Raw genomic sequence first — 19,212 nt, forward strand, 5'->3', positions numbered from 1 at the left:
AAATAAAATGTTACTTGATGTATTGAAGAGAGCAGGTGATGTATGACCTTTATAACAAGGGTGAGAAAGAATAAGAGACTGCCTGACACTTCGTGTCTCTGTTCACGCGCATCGATGAAGAAGAAAAAAAATACTCACACGTTGATGCCTGTGTCAGACAGAGACTTTATTTATTTAGAAGCACGAAGAGCGGCCATACAGAGCGGCTGCACAGAGATGAGACGAACGTGTTTCACATTCGTCTGTAATAGCAAAGCATCTGTAGCATTAGATTAAATGTGTTTAACATTCTGTGGAACATTTCTCTCTTTAGCAACTGACCTACATTTCTACAACTCTCATGAGTTTATCACACAAAGTGATGTGTGGCACACACTCACACATGTATACAAACACACAAAATTAAATATTTTCTCTTCTTAGGTCGTCATTTTGGTCACATTGAACAGTGGTGAAACAGTGATTTTAAAGCGCTAGTTCACCCAAAGATTTACTCATTCTCATGTTAATCCAAACCCAAAGACTTTCTGTCATATGGCTTCAGAAGATGGATGTTTTGGCGCCTTAAAGCCCGGTCCCCATTCACTCTCTTGTTAAACTGATAGTTCACCCAAAAATTTTACTGCTGTCATCATAATTTTACCGTCTTGTCAAACCTGTATGACTTCCTTTCTTCAAAATATCTTCTTTTGTGCTCTGCAAAAGAAAGATGGTAAGCAAACAGTGCCAGCATCTATTCACTTCTATTGTATGAACCCAAAACCAATGCAAGTCAAAGGGGGGCGGTCAACAGCATTCTTCAAAATATCTTGTTCTGCTGTGTTCTGCGGAAGAAGGAAGGTCATACAGGTTCGAAATGACAAGTGATTGAATAAATGATGACAGAATTTTCATTATTAAGTAAACTATCCCTTCAAAACAGCTTTCACATCCTTCATGCATTGACATTCTGATAAATATCTAGATTGTGTTTACTCAAAAGAAACCCATTTCTTTTTAATTCTGGAATGACATTAAGCTGAGCAAACTATTTCATTTTTGGGCGAACTATCTCTTCAAGACAATAAATGCACAATCTACAATAAACATGATCATAAAAGGTAGAGGACACAGGTTAGTGGCACTATGGTGAGGTGAATTGCTCTTTCGGTCATGCTGTCCGAGTCTGTTCTCACACAGCAGACATTTAGACTATACTGTTAGTCCGAATGAGGGCGTAGGGGCCGGCAGTGTTGCAGCTGAAAAGAGGACAATGGATTGGTGGTACGTTTCTGTTTTTGTGCTTGGTCTGGGTACAGCCTTTGTTAGATTGTCAGGAGGAGAAAGCCCAAACCCACTGATTCACACAAATGCGGGCTCACGTACACACACACATGTATACACAATATATTCAAATATATTTTCTGCATCACCTATGAATTCATACTTATATTAAATACGTATGTAAATCTAAATATGTCTGCATATAATCTACACAATCTACAAGAGAGAAAACAGCAGGTGGGATACAAATGGTCACACCATCTGTAACAGCTGCTGTTAAATACGTTGAAACTAAATTGGCAAAGGGATAGATCTTCCAAAAATAAACATTTCGATTCAGAATCGTTATTTTGGGATGAACTATCCCTTTAAAGCACACACACACAAGTTCAGCTGGGGGGAGCCGAAACGGTTAAGAATGATCTGCGGGAAGTGGCTAGTTTTACTAAAACAACTTACTCGAGACAAACTGTCGCAAAAGGCCACGGACAGAAAGACGGATACAGATACGGTTACTGGTCACGTGACAGGACAAGAGGTCTACGTACAAGACACTGGCCCATTAATAACCCAAATCACAGTCTCCTCCCCCCTACATCTTCATCTCCTCACGGTCCTCTCATAGCCATGGTCTGGATCAGCTTCATCATCATCGTCAACATCAGTGAAGGTGTTCAGCCACAGCTATGTGTTCAATGACACTGAGAAGAAACAAATGACACATTACGTAATATAGCAAACCCCTCAACTCTTCATTTCTGATTCTATCGCTCATATTCATTACCTGGACGGTATCAGTTCTCTGCTTTAGGGGTCTCCTTAGCTTTATACGAGAAGAGAACAAAAGAGGGAATGCAATCAGATTCTATTCGTAAACTAAATGCGTATGTGGATCAAAAAGATGTGGAATTTGTTTTCTGTCTTTCATCAGATATTAGAAGATAATAATTTTCACATTCAGTTTGATCATCTTTATGTTCCTGTAAATGTTTATTTGTTGTATCGTTCTATATACAAATGTGTGCCTGGATTTATCATTATGAAAATAATTGTATCTGTTGTCTATACATATACTGTAATTACTGTATACAAAATATGATATATTTTCACATTTAAGATTTAAAAATGAAGTATGTGATTTCTATCCCATTAGCAGGAGCAAAGAGAACTGGAATAATAATGTTTGTTTACAAACAAGGTTCAAGGTCCATCTGTCATTTGTCAGACAAACAGATCAGCATTGGTTGAGCCAACAAGGCATTCCATTTGGTGCCGTCATTTTAGTTGCAACAGACAGCAATTTGCTACAACACTTTACAACCACTTTCAGTCTGGGGCATCGACAGCGCTCAATGCTCGAGAGAGATTAGAGGCCATTCACACGCCTTCTCCCTATTCATAAAACTGCTTTTAAGCACAATAACATTAACATGTTTCAACCTAGTTTAGTGGTTTGAGTTGAACAGAAAGAAGATCTATCTCTGATTATTTTCAATAGTGAGACTTGAAAAAAATGTTCTCGTCATATGAGAAGCAGTGTTTTGGCAAAAGATAAATCGTTGCTTTTGATAAGTCCTCAGAACTATAAGGTTATGTCTGCATTCTGAGCAGTTTAAAGAAATTGAGATTTTCGCATTCCATATACCCAAAGAAATCTCCTTAAATTTGTGAATGGGGATTTTTAGAACAGGACATTTGGCCAGACCAGTCGATGCAACATCTGTTTATACACAATGACATCGAAAAAATGCAACAGTGACGACGAGACTGGACAATTCAAATAAGATGCAGGAGATGCATTACCTTTGGAGACCATGAGGTTCTCAGCTTGAGCCTCCTCATCTCCTGGGGCTCTGTATAAAGAATGACTTGTGATTGCACAATATTTGTCCGAAGCAGCACACACAACTAAACAGGACTACAGCAGTCAGATTCAATCTGTTGAATATTACTGACCTGGGCTTTTGGTTGATACTGCAGCGGCATCTGCGGCCTGCGGAGTGCAAGATAAAAACAGTGTAACCCATATAAAACCAATATATTCTCTAACCCATACGACCCAGCCTCATATCACACGAATTCGTAACTATTTTACATGATGCCTAATGAATTTGAATACAGTGTGAAAAGAAAAATATCGAAGCCCCACCCCTAAATCTGACAGCTAAACTGTATATTTCCTGCATCTCCGACATCACTCATAGCACTTTTTTTCTTCTTGCATAATGAAATGGTTTCAATTTGATCATACTACACTACATTAATACACGATTGCATCGGTTATCTTTGTAACCCGTTTGAAACACTACAGAGTGTGGCGCCCTCATGTGTGAATCATCTTCACAATTGAAACTTCATCTTTGTGAAGCTTGTATTCGGCCAGTTTAGAATACAAGCACTACTGAATAACGCAGAACTCATGCGAGGGAGTCTAGTTTGAGCCATTGTGCTACAATTCTCCTTCGCTTAATAGAAATGTTTGTGTCATTCAGCTTGTAAATAAAGACAATAAGCCGATCAATGAGAAGATATGACTGAATACGTGTGGTGGTCTGCTTCAGATCTGCATGGAATTGTTCATGCAAAACATGGCATATTCATCCATACAGATCATTCAGGTTCAAAGCATGCAAGTGAATCAATTAGATTAATAGGTAGAAATATGCTTCTTACTGAGAATGAGAAGTACTCCCAGGGCAAAGAGGACAACAGCAAATGCAAGACCCCCAATCCTTAAACTCTCATAGTCTGGTAAGAAAAAAAGAGGGTTATGAATGGCTGGAGATAAATGCAAAAGGTCCAAGCTCATACAAATGTTCTACAGTGTGTTTAAAAAGCATTTATTGTCCATTTTTTCTTTTTCAAGGAAATTTAAATAAAATAATGCAGCTCTTTCCTAAGTACATGCACCAGCTCCTGAATATCCTGAATATCCTCTCAGGGATCAATTAGGTAAAGGTACAAGTGTCCAACCACCCGGCAGGTATCTAATCCTCAGGGGTATCCGGGGAGTTACTGGTTAGAAATAATATTTCACTGCTTGCCATTTGAGATGCGTGTCTCATTTAAACGAACATAATCCTGGTTGTTGTGTGTGCGAAAATATTGACACGTGAAAGCAGTGATATTTACCGTATACAAATGGGTCCTTTTCTTTTCCATCTAATGGAGACAAAAGTGAAATAAGACAATTAACAAAAATAGATATATACTGAATACTTGTTTGATCTTTTTCAATTCAATTCAATTCAATTTTATTTATATAGCGCTTTTCACAATTTGCATTGTTCCAAAGCAGCTTTACAGGGGAAAAATGAAAAACCCAAGAAAGGGTAAAACACGCTACATGGTGTTTTATAAAAATCCAATTATTCTAGTAAATAATATCTATGTAAATCTGATTTATTTAGCATATTTGCATTAATTGAATGCTTGGCTGAAAAGATGCGTTTTTAATCTAGATTTAAATTGGGCGAGTGTGTCTAATCCTCGAATAATATCAGGAAGGCTATTCCAGAGTTTAGGTGCTACGTATGAGAAAGCTCGACCCCCTTTCAAAAGTCCCGCGTTTTGAGATCTTAGAGAGCGTGATGGGTTGTAGTGTGATAGAACGTTGTAGCGTGATGGGTTGTAGTGTTTTTCAGCACAAGAACAAAAAGGAATTTAAGAGGTGCAAAAAGTGAACAAATTTATGTGTGTCTGCTGGTATTCTTACCTCCGGCATCACTGTCAGACATGGCTAAAATGGATAAATAAAGACAAAATTAAAAAGACAGAAACGGTGCGGAACCATTGGGTAAAGTAAGTGGAATAAGAGTACTCACATTAATGCAATATTATGTTGTTCAGTTTGATTTTAGTAACATACAATATGGGAAAAATTATTCAGACACAATAACAGCGTTGTATTGACACGCTCAATATTGTCAAAATGTCAAAATTGACATGTCATTTGAACAAACAAATCTAAAGACATCCATAAGACTAAATCAATAGCTGTAGGAGGGAAAACGTATACTGATTTATTTACACTATGTACCCTGTAACACTAGAAAATATACATTACCGTGGCCATGAACATTAAAAAGAAAGAATGTTTAAAACACAAGACTCTAACTCTTAAGTTAGATACACACCAAGCCGACATGACAAACTATGGCATACAAAAAGCAGACTGTGAGGTCGGCTGACGTTGACTGAGTCTAGGTCCTAATTTGCCCTTACACAACATGCCAATAGTCTAAACCAGATGACCAAGTAGCACGTTCGTTCCTGGGCATGCGTGAGAGGAATCACTTTCCGTATCAGCAGGTGGCAGTAGTTGGTAAGGAACCCGGTCAAAACGGAAACCGGAAGAACTAGTATCAGCTGGGACGCAAAACATAAACAAGCAGCGTTTGCATACCAGATTCACACAAATCTCGCTCACCACATACATTTATAATTATGCATTTGGCAGACGCTTTTATCCAAAGCGACTTAAATTGCATTGTACTATTCATTCTATTGTAGAATGTTTTCTTTTTAAGTATCTTTTTAAGTTTACATATTTATACTTTTTATAGTTCATCCGAAAAATACATTTCTGTCATCATGTACTCATCCTCTTGTCATTTCAACCCTGTATGACATTCTCTCTTCTGCAGAACACAAAAAAAATTATTTTGAATAATATTAGTAATCGAACAACTGCGATACCCATTCACTTCTATTGTATGGACACAAAACCAATGCAAGTCAATTGCTACTGCCATAGTTTAGTTCTACAGAGGAAAGAAAGACGTTTGAAATTACAAGAGGGTGACTAAATGGGTGAACTATACCTTTAAGAGAACATTATTGACATTGACTTTATCTGCTGTTCAATTAAAGCATAACAGATCATGGAAATTTATATTCTCTACATTTTATGATACAGTATATTCTCAATACAGCATTCATGCTAAGCTGTGTTCATCTTCACATAAGAGAGATAAATCGAAAGTAACATGGCAAGGTCAGAGTAACATAATGGAACAAATGAATAAATAGGGAGCGAAGGACCAATAAAGAAAAGAAAAGAAAAAATATATATATTTTAAAATAACAGGATGCAAGCGATCCGAGTCTGACAGTTAGTGATGCACTCAACAGTGGGCTGACAGCTTTGTTGACAGAGGTGTGAGATGCATTTGTTAGCATTGTAGAGAACTCAATGAAGCTAGTGCACATGTTCTGGCTGGTGTTCATGTGGCCTAATTGTGTGTGGGCGGAGGCTGTCGGAGGACTGAGATGGATGGGAAATCAAATGGATGCTCTCATTTCGCAGACTGATTGCACAGCAATGCACAGACATGGAGAAGCATGCATGCACAACAAATGCAAACAAAGACCTTTAGATTTGTCTGAAAAAATATATATAACCCGTAGAGAACAAACACAAAGAAAGAGAGAACCATGCTCTCGGATTAGAAGAGGTCAATGATCAAATTCCCAGGTAAAAAACCTCTAGACTAGAAGTAATGTTTCATGTCATCACAGCCTGGAGACAGATGTAAAGGGGCACTTACCCGCCACATAGACTAGGAGGGAAAAAAGGAAGACCAGAACAGTTTCCATGGCAACTGCAATGGGGAGAAAGCAAGAGATAGTAAATAGAGTGAGAATTGGTGTTAGTGGGTTACATGCGTTCACAAACAATAGAAAGATCACGCAACACAATATTCAGAATCACGCAGAAATTCTACCATTGACTGACAGATTGATTTTGTACCTGCCCAAACGCTGTCAAACTGTTTGACATGAAGCTAAATGTAGCCTCTCTGCTGCCACAAAAATCACAGATATGGATCTTGTGTTTTTGAAAGCAAGTCCCCTGGATAAACAAACTTTATTTTGACGCTACAACGTTTTCATACCACATTCCAAACTGCTAGAGAAAGTGATAGTTCACGCAAAATTTTGCATTCTATCTTCATTTATTCACCCTCTTGTCATTTCAAACCTGTATGACAACAGCACCGTCACTTCTACTGAACAGACACAAAACTAGTTCAAGCGAATGGGTGCCGTGCCGCCAGTGTTTGGTTAGCAACATTCTTCAAAATATATTTTTTTGTGTACTGCGGAAGAAAGAAAGTCATGCAGGTTTACGCAGGTGCGTAAATGATGACAGAATTTTAATGTTGTAGTGAATTATCCCTTTTAGGGTCAAAGTACAAAATTAAAGCACAAAACAAAACCAATGACATCATCTTTATCAATTAAAATTTGTTGTTCTCTTCAGATTTTACAGCTCCGGCTAGTGCATGTCTGAATTTTTGCAACCCTCTCTCTCATATTACCTGCTATATTAAATCTTTCATTCATACAGTCATGCAATGTCTTAAAACCAAAGGTCACATATCTTCCCTGTTCTCTTTGCCTTTCTGACAGTTTATGTTTGTGCAGAGTCATCATTTGTGTAGTGTAATGCAAGATACTTCTGTATTCAGTCACTAATCCTGCAGCCCCACAATCCCTTGAACAGCTTTTATGATCTAGCCATTTGCTAGAACATTAGTCACTGAAAAGCCATTGACAGAAAAATGACACAAGAGTAAAGGAGATTAACTGCCCTTGACCAAAGGCAGGACATTTATTCTTCTTCTCCAAGTGTTTCAAGAAACTCATAGAAGCAATAGTTTTAGATCAAGCCAATTCATTTACCGAATCATGATACTGTCTTGAAGTTCAGTTTCAAAATGAATGAAACTCTATCCATTACTCCAACATGTGGAAATGGAGAACATTGCATTAGCATCACCAAAGGTCACAGGTTTGATTCAAGGAAATAATACATTTTTAAATGAGTGTGAGTTGTTTGAATAATAATCTGCACATTATAAAACATGTTGGGTTGTTTCAACCCATGGGTTGGTAAAATACAGACAAACCCAACCGTTGGGTTATATTAACCTGAAATATGTCGTTTTGTAAGGTTTTGTCTATTTGGTTAAGCACATTTGGTTCCGTCCCATCTTGTCTTTCTTTTCTTAATTCTTAATGACAGAACCTCTTGTTTTATGTGGAAAGAGGCTATTATGGCTCTTTTGGCCTTCCATACACTCTCTGCGGTCTCATCTCTGTTCCCGCCCTGTCGTTCCTCGTTTAGCTTTCCGTCAGTGTTTCATTCCCACCAACTGTTCCTTGTTAATTATCCTTTGTTAGTTTCACCAAATTAATACCCTTGTGTCTGCTGTCCTGTAGTGGTTCGTACTACCTTGTGAGTTTTACCTGTTAATCGTGGTCCTGATCCTGCCTGCCTGTTTACCCTGCCTTGTGAAATTTGTTTTCTAGTTAGTCCGACGTTGTGTCATGTTTGTTATTTAGTTTGCCTCCTGCCTTATCACAGTCTTGTTATCTTATACCCTTGTTTTATCCCCCTCGTGGGAAGTGTTTATCTTTTTTTTGTAGTTTTGTATTTTAGTCATGTCCGTGTTTAACGCATTGTGGGTGTTTTGTTTTGTCTGTTAATAAAGTCTTGTTTCGTATCCTGCTGCCTGTGCTTTGGTTCTTCCCTCTCTGTCACATCCTGGTCGTGACAATTACTTCTTTGTAATTGTAAATTGTCTCGCTCGTAAGTAATTGTCCAATAATCAATCTATGAAGATCTTTACACTAAAGAAACATTTAAATGTTATTTTCGATCAACCGTTCAAAGACAAATGTGCAACATACCAACATAGTGTTAAGTAGGGCACCCACATCCCTAAATAGTATCATGGTTGACCTGTGTATTTTTCATTTTATTCAAATTAAAATATCCATTTCTGCCTGACACTTACATGATAGTTTCATCTTTCAGACATGGTATTTGAGAAATATTTTACTCGTTTTACACAAGTGTCTGGTGGTTCTGTTTAAAATGACAATTATTTTTTTACAGCCCATATCTTAAATATCAATGTTTCATTATTAACAACTATGTGCCTGAGGAATGATGAGGAAACGCACCAGAGCCGCAAGGAAATTAAATACTTTAGGAAATATTTTCCCATGTCTTCCTGTAATAGCTCTGACAACCTCCTGTGTTTTCTTCCTTAGAGCTCATCCCATATCAGGACAGCCAGGTTGCTTGCTAGCTTGTTTGAGAATGTTAACACAGTATAGCTTGGTGAATATCTTTTATCTTGGGCAGTTTTAAGAGCTTCAGGCTTATCAGCATGTCACCCAATCTAAGCCACTGCAGTGCTGCTAATGGGCAGAACAACTCCATGACCGACGGAGAATCAGTACTGCAATATATGGAATGAGCAATGAAGACTGTATTAAACTAGTTTAATCCTCTGACCGATACAAATTAGTACATTTTGCTTAGGGCTGCATGAACAGTCTGAGAAAGTGTGTGTGGGGGTGGGAATACATTAACCATATCAACTTGGTTTATGAATGTTGAACTTATTCAATATTAAAATTTCAATTCACAAACATTCGCCTATACTTAAATATTTGCTGAACGTTTTTTCCTACGTCTTTTTTTGTCAAATAAAACCTGTTTAGCAAGCACGGGACAGACTTTCCAAACTCAGCAATAAATTAGTTGGTTTATTCATGAATTTCATAAATCTATAACAATTTTGAATGTACAAACATTATTTACGCAATTATTGTAATTGCTGTGCAAATCCCGAAACACCCATTAAATGCATCAAAGATTCATTTTTTACCTTTATTTACCATAAATATTCATTTGTGATTTATAGTGGAACTGCAGTAAAGGCAAAATGCAAAGGCAGATGAATCAAGACCATTTGTAACACGAGGAAGCGGATCCAAGTGTAGTAGATTTTGATAAACAAAACTACAAAGAACCACGTTGTAAATGTAATCCGAAACATACATGAACCAAAACACAGACACAACGACAGACAAAACGAACAGGGTAATAAGACACACCTGGGAGCAAATCAATAGGGAACCAATGAATAAAAGAACTACAAAGGACTACACAGGAAACAGAAGCTGTGTCTCGTTTCGGAAGGCTGCGTACTCCGGAGGTCTCATTTGAAGCTTCTAATGCAACCTACTTTCACAAGAATGCGGAGGACACATGAGGTGTATCCTTCCATGCTAGAGATAACCCACAACTCTTTGCATCGGCAAAATTCTGTTATTTGCATAAACAGCAGAAGCTGCACCTTCAATCATATGTGGTGTTTAAATTTTAACAGTTTACAAATTTGTGTCACGTTTTTAAAAATTTAGCAGGCAGATTAAGTAAATAAATGTAACAAGTGTTAAGTGATTTTTAAACTTTTTAAAACATTTAAGCAAACAAAAGTACATTTGTTTAACTCTATTGGCATTGTTTAGGGTAGAAAGTAACCAACTTTTTACCTCTTAAAATCATGTTAATTAATATGACAGGTGTGCGAGTGCAACGTGTTGTCATAGCAACGTTTTCTGACAGAATGTCCTACGAAGGACATCTCGTTTCATTCTAAGCTGAGAATCCTCCGTATACCGCATCCTTTAGAGGATGATAACATTGGAGGACACAATGACGCGGCCTTATGAAACGAGACACAGCTAGAAAGTGATAAAATAACTTAAAAACAGACTGGATCGTGACACAGATGGATAGGTATTTCAACCACATTTCTACGTTTTTTCAAAGACAATTATTAATCTCAACGTAACGTCTGTTAAATCATTGATCTTTTCAATTGATCTTCACATCTCGGTTTAGGGGCAGAAAACGTTTGTTTAAAAGTAATGTCCTTCCAAGACCAAAGTTCCAGGGATATGTCCCACTTCATAAAATCATGCCTTAAAGGGATAATTCACCCAGAAATAAACATTCTGTTTCATTCATATTTTCTTGCCCTCATGTTATTCAAAACACAAAACAAAATAAGATATTTTGAGAAATGTCTCAGTGGTTTTGCATCTATTATAGTCAATGGGGTCCATGACTATAATATAATATAGTCAATGTTGTTTGGTTACTTACGTTCTTCAAAATATCTTTGTGTTCTGCTGCAGTCGTCATACAGGTTTAAAATGACATGAGGGTGAATAAATGATGTTACAATTAACATTTTTGTGTGAACTATCCCTTGGTGATCTTATTCATGTGGCAGGGATGATTTTATAGTTCATGCTAGAGTTAGCTGGCATCTGTTGGTGCCAGCTACAGATGCAAAAGGTTGTCTATACCTATTAGTGACTAATAAGCAGAAATGATTTTATGAACTCAAGGATTCTTGAAGATGACACTTTAATGGCTTGATAACCCAAAGAGCTTCTGGGACCCCATCAGAGTTTTCAGAAGAGAGCAACACATCCAATTCATTCCACAGCCAAATAATTTGCCCTTAAAGTCGATTGTGACTGTCTTGTCAGAAACATTTCCTACATTTCAGAGAGGACAAAACAATGAGTACCAATCAATCCAAATGGCTTAAAACAAGGCAAAACATAATTTCTCCCCACTAACTGTCGTAAAAATTGCAGGTTTTTATACTGATAAATAACAAAGAAAGGTATACAAAGAAGATCCATGTGTGCTGATGTTTTGTTTAAAGGATTTCGTCCACTGACTATGAGTCAGTTGATGGTAGACCATATGTGAGAAACTGAGAAAATATGACCTCATTGATATGAATCGCTCTATGAATTAATACAAATATTATCATCAGCATCTCCTGGCAATGGCTGAGAGCTCTCATGACAAGGTGTAAGAGAAACACTTAAGTGTTTACACTGCCATAATTGGAACGGTGTCTCTCTCTCCATTTCATTATCTCTCTCTTTGCACATGTCCTGGCCCCTCTAAACAGCACCAGGGACAGAATCTGTTGAGTAGTGAGTGATGCTTTAAAAAAAATGTTGAGTGGAGTTCAGTATGATTGGATAACACATACAAATCCCTGTCCAGCCTATAATATACTGTAGATACTCTTACCTACTGTATAAGGATGAACACTGAAATTGGAACGATTTTACCCATAACACAAACTCCAGATCGTCGTAGTGGTTGTACTGATTATCTTATCCGAATTTCTTGTGGAGCACATCAGGGGCCCGTTTCAGAAAGGAGGTTTAGTGAAAACTCTGAGTATACTAACCCTGAAATGAGGGAAACTCTGGGTTTTCTGTGTATCTCCTTCATTCATTCATTCATTAATACAGCCATTCATTCTGCGCCTCAATTCCGCACTGTGGGCGTGCTCGGAAGTCCTTTCAGACAAAGTTAGAACCTGAGGATATGTTTGTTTCATGCGTGATAATAGTCCTCAGGTGTATGTTATTAAGTACGTCACGCACCGAGGTTATTTAAGTTTTGGCACAGTTGCTTCACAACAGGTCGAACAAAGAATGTTCTCGTTCCCGCTTTTTAAGTGAACAGGGTTACAGTTATCTTGAGATAATACATATCCTACTGTAGTAGGGTTTCTTTTTATTATATTTAATTTCACAGGTCTTTGCTGTGTGGAGAATAACATGATTGCAAATAAAGCCTAATCAATGTTACAATAAATAGCAGAACTTCTAAAAGCCAGTGGACAGAAAACAGTTCCCTATCGATACTTCACTCGTACTGCATAGCAGGACGCTATGGGGAAAACTCCTTTTTCTCCAATGACTGAAGCAATTCAATAGCGCAGTGAAAACTGCACGGTGATTGGTTGGAAAAAAGTAAAACTTTAAACCAATCGTAGCGGAGCTGCCGGACCAATGGCAATGGCACCCGCCAAAATGGGCGGGGCTTATGGCTATATAAGCAGACACATCGCCATAGGGTCTTCAGATCTCTTCTCCTTCAGCGACGACCTGATCTTTGCTTCCCGAGACTGACTGCTTCGCTGTGCCTCGCCTTCCCCGGAGAGAGATGTTTCCCCGGTTTGTTTCACCCGGACAGATCAGCGTCCACTGGCGGCCTGTGACATGATCTCGTTCGGCGGAAACGAACTCGAGGAGGACGACGCCATGTCGTTAGCGGCTTCAGACGAGAAGGAGTTGGCGGGCTCGGTAGATGACCCCGCCCCCTCGCCGTCTCCAGAACCCAGCGGACACGGCCCCAGTGCGGACTCCGAGCTCTTCCGGGTCCTCACGAAGGCGGTCAACGAGCTGGGTTTAGAGTGGTCTCCCCCAGAGGAACCCACTCGCAGCCGCCTGGACGAGTGGTTCTTGCCGGGGCGCCGTCAGGCTCCTCGTCAAAGAAATTCACCGTTTTTTCCGGAGGTTCACGGCGAACTCACGAAGTCGTGGCGCGCCCCCTACTCGGCCCGTCTTCGACCTTCTTCCTCCTCTGCGCTCACCTCCGTGGACGGCGCAGAAGAAAAAGGGTACGAGAAGCTGCCCCCCCTCGATGAGTCTGTGGCCGCACACCTGTGTCCGCCCGCCGCCATCGGATGGAGGGCTAAAGCGTCTCATCCTTCCAAGCCATGCAGAACCACCTCGGCCCTCGCTGGACGCGCATACTCGTCCTCAGGCCAGGTGGCTTCGGCGCTTCACTCCATGGCAGTGCTCCAGGTCTACCAGGCCAAGCTCCTCCAAGGTATGGATGAGTCCGACCCTGACCCTGTGCTCTTCAGAAAGCTACGGAGCGCGACGGATCTTGCTCTACGTGCCACCAAGGCCACGGCCCAGGCGATAGGGAGATCCATGGCCAGCTTAGTGGTGCTCGAGCGTCATCTGTGGCTGACGCTTACGGAGATCAAGGATGCGGATAAAGTCCCCTTCCTGGATGCTCCTATTTCCACGACCGGCCTCTTCGGACCGGCGGTGGAGGGTTTCGCAGAACGCTTCACGGCAGTGCAGAAGTCTTCGCAGGCCATGAAGCACTTTCTGCCTAAGAGGCCCGGATCTCGTCCGGCGGCGACCCATCCGAAGCCAGCTTCGACGCAACAGCCGGTAAGAACCTCTGCTGCTCAGAAGGCTCCGGGAGCTGACAGCCGTCAACGCTCCCGATCTGGACGGCGCTTCCCGCATCCTCAGCGACAGGGTCCCCGGCCTAAGATCACGCTGGACCCTGCGCCTCAGGCCCCATCCTGAGACCGATGCAAGGAAGAGGAAGGCTACAGGGCCCGCTCCGGCCGGCCCTCCTTCAAAGACTGCTCTCATGACTGCCTGGTCACCCCGTTCAGTTCCGGGTGCCGGCAAAAATGTGTTGATAATGTGCAATGTTGTAAGTGCGGGGCCTTTTCTAACGCCCACACCACATTCTGCAAAATGTTTAATAAAACACAAACATTGTCAAAAAAAGAAGGAACTTCCTCTTCCATTGTCCTTGGGAGCAAAGCCCCCAAAAGGCGGCGTACCTCCTCATTGCACCCCAACCCTTGCCACCCGGGCCAAGGCCTGGAGAGCCATCCCCGGTGTGTCGGATTGGGTTCTGGATATAATATCCCGAGGATATTCACTCCAGTTTGCTCGTCGACCACCGCGCTTCCGCGGGGTCGTCCCCACCCGAGTACAGGACTCAAATTCTCACGTTCTGCGCACGGAGTTGAGGAATTTACTGGGAAAAGGTGCCATAGAAATGGTTCCCCCAGACCAAATCGAGTCAGGCTTCTACAGCCGGTACTTCCTCGTACCAAAGAAGGACGGCGGCATCCGCCCCATCCTCGATCTCAGACATCTGAATCGCGCCCTTATGAAACGGCGCTTCAGAATGCTCACGATGAAGCAGATCCTCTCGCAAATACGCCCAGAGGACTGGTTCTTATCTCTGGACCTGGAAGATACTTACTTCCACATTCAGATAGCCCCCCGTCACAGGCGATTCTTGAGATTCGCCTACGAGGGAATTGCTTATCAATACACGGTCCTTCCCTTCGGACTCTCTCTAGCTCCCCGCACTTTCACGAAGTGCATGGATGCGGCTCTTTCCCCTCTCAGACAGAAGGGAATCCGCATTCTGAATTACCTCGACGACTGGCTTGTCATAGCCCAGTCGGAGGATGAGCTAAGGTCCCACAGATCCCTCCTCCTCAGCCACCTGGAGTGCCTGGGACTCAGGATCAATCTTGCCAAGAGCGCACTGTCACCCAGCCAACGTATTTTGTTCCTGGGAACAGTCTTCGACTCAAAACGCATGACCGCCAGAATATCGCCAGAACGAGCTCTGGTCATTCGACGGCTTGCGGCCTCATTCACACCCGGGGTTTCACGCCCCCTCAGGGTTTTTCAGAAAATGCTGGGCCTTATGGCCTCTGCATCCCAAGTGCTGAGTCTGGGCATCCTCCGGATGCGCCCCCTCCAGTACTGGCTGAAGCCCAGAGTTCCTCCACATGCTTGGCGTCTTGGACGTCTGCGTGTTCTGGTGAACCAAGCCTGCGTAACCGCCCTAGCCTCGTGGAAAGATCCCCTTTGGCTAGAGCAGGGTATGCCCATGGGCTCCACATCCAGCCGGAAAGTGGTCACGACAGACGCCTCCAACACAGGTTGGGGGGCTCTGTGCGATGGCGAACCGGCCTTCGGCCTCTGGTCGAACCAGGAAAGAAGCCTCCATATCAACTACCTGGAAATGCAGGCAGTATGGTTGGCTCTCCGCTACTTCCTACCGGTGCTAAAAGATCGTCACGTCTTAGTCCGATCAGACAGCATGACGGTGGCATCTTACATAAATCACCAGGGAGGCCTTTCCTCAAGACGCCTTTTTTCCCTAGTATCTCACCTCTTGGAATGGGCCCAGTCCAATCTGCGCTCACTGAGGGCAACTCATGTTCCAGGCAAACTGAACCGGGGAGCAGATATGCTTTTTTCGGAGCAATGTTCCTTCGGACGAATGGACGCTCCACCCCATGTCTGAGCCCATCCTGTCTTGAATTTGGGCCTAACGACGCCAGGGTCGTCCTCAAATCAAGGCATGGCTATGTACCTAAGGTGCTCTCTACTCCGTTCAGAGCACAGGTTATTTTGCTCTCTGCTCTCCCCTCCTCCGAGCGGGACCCAGAGCTTAGTCTGCTCTGCCCAGTCAGAGCATTAAAAATATACATTGAGCGCTCCGCCCTATTCAGACGGTCGGAACAGCTCTTCGTGTGCTTCGGCGACCGCACCAGAGGGTCCTCGGTCTCGAAACATAGACTATCAAAGTGGATAGTTGAGGCTATATCGCTGGCTTACTCTTCCTTGGGCCTTCAATGTCCCACGAGAGTTAGAGCCCATTCCACTAGAGGCGTTGCCTCTTCCTGGGCATGGTATAGCGGTGTCTCTATAAAAGATATCTGTGCGGCGGCCTGCTGGGCTTCGCCGTCCACTTTTACAAGATTTTACAATCTGGACGTTCCGGCCCTTCAGGCCCGGGTCCTTTCTGCTTGAATTAGGTCGCTGAGCCCTGGCTCTATAGCCACGCCAGCGCTTAATTACTTTGGGACGATAACCGGTCTAGGCCACCTACTAGCTTGGCCTTCTCCGCATTTCAGGGTTTCCCTGCTTTACCCCGTCTCCGAGCCAAGGCTCCGAGACTATCTGTGTTTTTCGTTCCATCTGTAGCACGGCGTGATTATACTGGTTCCCCATAGCGTCCTGCTACGCAGTACGAGTGAAGTATCGATAGGGAACGTACTCGGTTACTTACGTAACCTCGGTTCCCTGAGATACGGGAACGAGTACTGCGTTCCTTGCCGTGCTACGAGCTGCATTGTCGTCGCTTCAGTCGAAGTAACCTGAAGACCCTATGGCGATGTGTCTGCTTATATAGCCATAAGCCCCGCCCATTTTGGCGGGTGCCATCGCCATTGGTCCGGCAGCTTCGCTACGATTCCAACCAATCACCGTGCAGTTTTCACTGCGCTATTGAATTGCTTCAGTCATCGGAGAAAAAGGAGTTTTCCCCATAGCGTCCTGCTACGCAGTACTCGTTCCCGTATCTCAGGGAACCAAGGTTACGTAAGTAACCGAGTACGTTATCACGCATCTGCTACATGCAGGGATGCGCTTCAGAGTTTCTCAAGTGGAAATCATGCGTGTTTTATTATTTATTTATTATAAAATGTCAGGAAAATAAGGCGAAATGCCCATACCATTAACAAATGGCTTTAATGAATAAACTGGGAATTAATAAAAATGTGTATTTGTTTCTTTAACAATTCATTTTTTTGTATTGACATTAATCATTATAAACAGAATAATAAACATTTATCTAATCTAGTTTCTATAAGTTCTGTAATCAATTTCTATAACTATAATGTACGATATTTGAAAATATAGAGGCAAAAATAAAAATGGTTTTGCTGTGGGAACTGTGGGAATGGATAGTGAAAGAATGAGCATGTGGCACGGATTGGACACTTGTGGGTATGGTTTATAAATCTATGGACAGGATTTGTTAAACAGAGTGAATAACAAAACTGCGGCCTCGGATCTGAAGTCCTTAAATGCTCTGTTATACAGTCCTCAAGATGGCTCCCGTGCCAAAAAGGTAAGGTGTCTGAAACCCAAGAATACATACGTTGCAAAACAATGTAGATTGATTGGATATTTGATTGGCTATTTATTAACAGACCTGAGAAGTAATTCCTTCGTTGAATAATGTGAGTAATGGGTCATCTATGCCTATTTAAAGCCTTTAGGAGGGTAAATTCTCTCCATGACGACAACGCTTTCATTGGCGTGCGCCCAGACGCGCCTCTACCAGGGTGCAGAAATATTGCTATGGCAACTGTTTCCGTCAGGTGATTACGATTATATGTACAAAAAGCTGAGTTTTGTATAAGATACCGACGTAGCCCAGAAACCGAAAATAATGGTCGAATTTCATCATTTGACATAATAATTATATACAGAAGAAAATGAATATGGACTCGATTTAAAGACATCATGCGTCCTAATGTGTAAGGATTACGCGCTACCTGTTGTGCGTGGTCTTCCCAAGACCCCTCACAACATGTGGAGCTCCTCGAGCGTGCATACTAAATATATTCCTACATATCAGTAATTAAAGTCTGCTTCTCCAACCGATTGCGTCTGGTCAGATGAAGAAGTTGCTCTACATATTCGCATATTTCGTTTTTATGCGAATATGAATAACGCTGACGCCAAGCACGTTACACTAACACAGGGCGCCATGCACTTAAAAGACATCACGAAGCAATTCGGACACACCCTCCTTAAACATTGTTTTCAACACACCACTCCATACATTCATCTAATTAAATCCGTCAAATAGCCGGACCGTCTTGTTATAAATTCGGGACTCCCAACTTTCGCTTGAAGTCAATTCTAGTATACATTATTTGTTTAAATAACATGAAATGAACACACATCAGCGTGTTTGCATTACACCGTGACATGATAAATGATGATGTCATTGAAGCTATTGACGCACGTCAGCCCAAAATACCTAAGAAAAGAAAAATCTCACTATGCAACATGCAAAGGATGTAAAACAACAGCACACACCCTAGATGTTTTAGACTTGACATAAAGAGTGACTTCATACTCTACCTTGTTTCGTCTCCTTAAGGATAACGCAAGTTGTGAAATAATGAACAACCGAGGGGCAAAAGCTGCTGCCTATTAATCCGCACGCCTGTAAAGTCCTCAACCTTTTTTCTGTTCTGTGGATTACTGGTTTGGCGTTTTAAAACGTAATAAAAGTTGCGGATTTCCGTTTAGAAGATGCTGTATGTCAGCCAACGAGGTTCACCTTGTCTTTTTCGGCTATAAAAATATTGACTGTTGGCTTGTCTCAGTATCCTCCCTTTCTCCTGCCGCACGCGCCCCTGTGTCTTCGCTCTCTGTCGGTTCCCGCCCCGCCAGGCGCGCAGAGAAAGACACCGGACGTGTTGCCTGCTCGCGCCGCTTGATTGGCCAATATGTCATATGTTATATATGTTCACATCTTCATAGCCTATAATGCTTTTATAGTGACCTTTTAAAAGAGGATTATTTTTTTAAATTTACATTTACTCAACCTGTTGCTTTCTAAAATAGTCACATGTTTGACACATTTTAAAGAAGTTGTTTGATAACCAACAG

The 19,212-nt window shown here is 41.8% G+C and overlaps 1 protein-coding gene across 1 annotated transcript; it reads right to left on the minus strand.

The window, feature by feature from the left end:
• Positions 1-146: 146 nt before the first annotated feature.
• Positions 147-18,973, minus strand: fxyd6 (FXYD domain containing ion transport regulator 6). Its single transcript, XM_079482239.1, has 9 exons — positions 18,679-18,973; positions 6,813-6,866; positions 4,979-5,002; positions 4,396-4,425; positions 3,937-4,011; positions 3,220-3,256; positions 3,067-3,116; positions 2,048-2,086; positions 147-1,964 (listed from the first exon to the last, which is right to left on the minus strand). Exons 2-8 carry the CDS (start codon positions 6,859-6,861, stop codon positions 2,058-2,060), a joined length of 294 nt encoding a protein of 97 aa, XP_079338365.1. The 5' UTR covers positions 6,862-6,866; positions 18,679-18,973; the 3' UTR covers positions 147-1,964; positions 2,048-2,057.
• Positions 18,974-19,212: the final 239 nt, after the last annotated feature.

This window comes from Barbatula barbatula (assembly GCF_947034865.1).
Source record: "Barbatula barbatula genome assembly, chromosome: 19".
NCBI lineage: Eukaryota > Metazoa > Chordata > Actinopteri > Cypriniformes > Nemacheilidae > Barbatula > Barbatula barbatula.

What these genes read in the sequence shown, in the direction of transcription:
- fxyd6 (XM_079482239.1), bottom strand. Translation starts at nt 6,861, where the DNA reads ATGGAAACTGTTCTGGTCTTCCTTTTTTCCCTCCTAGTCTATGTGGCG. An exon ending in CCTCCTAGTCTATGTGGCGG is followed by an intron (nt 5,003 to 6,812) that starts GTAAGTGCCCCT and finishes TATCCATTTTAG; the next exon opens with CCATGTCTGACAGTGATGCC. An exon ending in GAACCTCATGGTCTCCAAAG is followed by an intron (nt 2,087 to 3,066) that starts GTAATGCATCTC and finishes TCTCGTATAAAG; the next exon opens with CTAAGGAGACCCCTAAAGCA.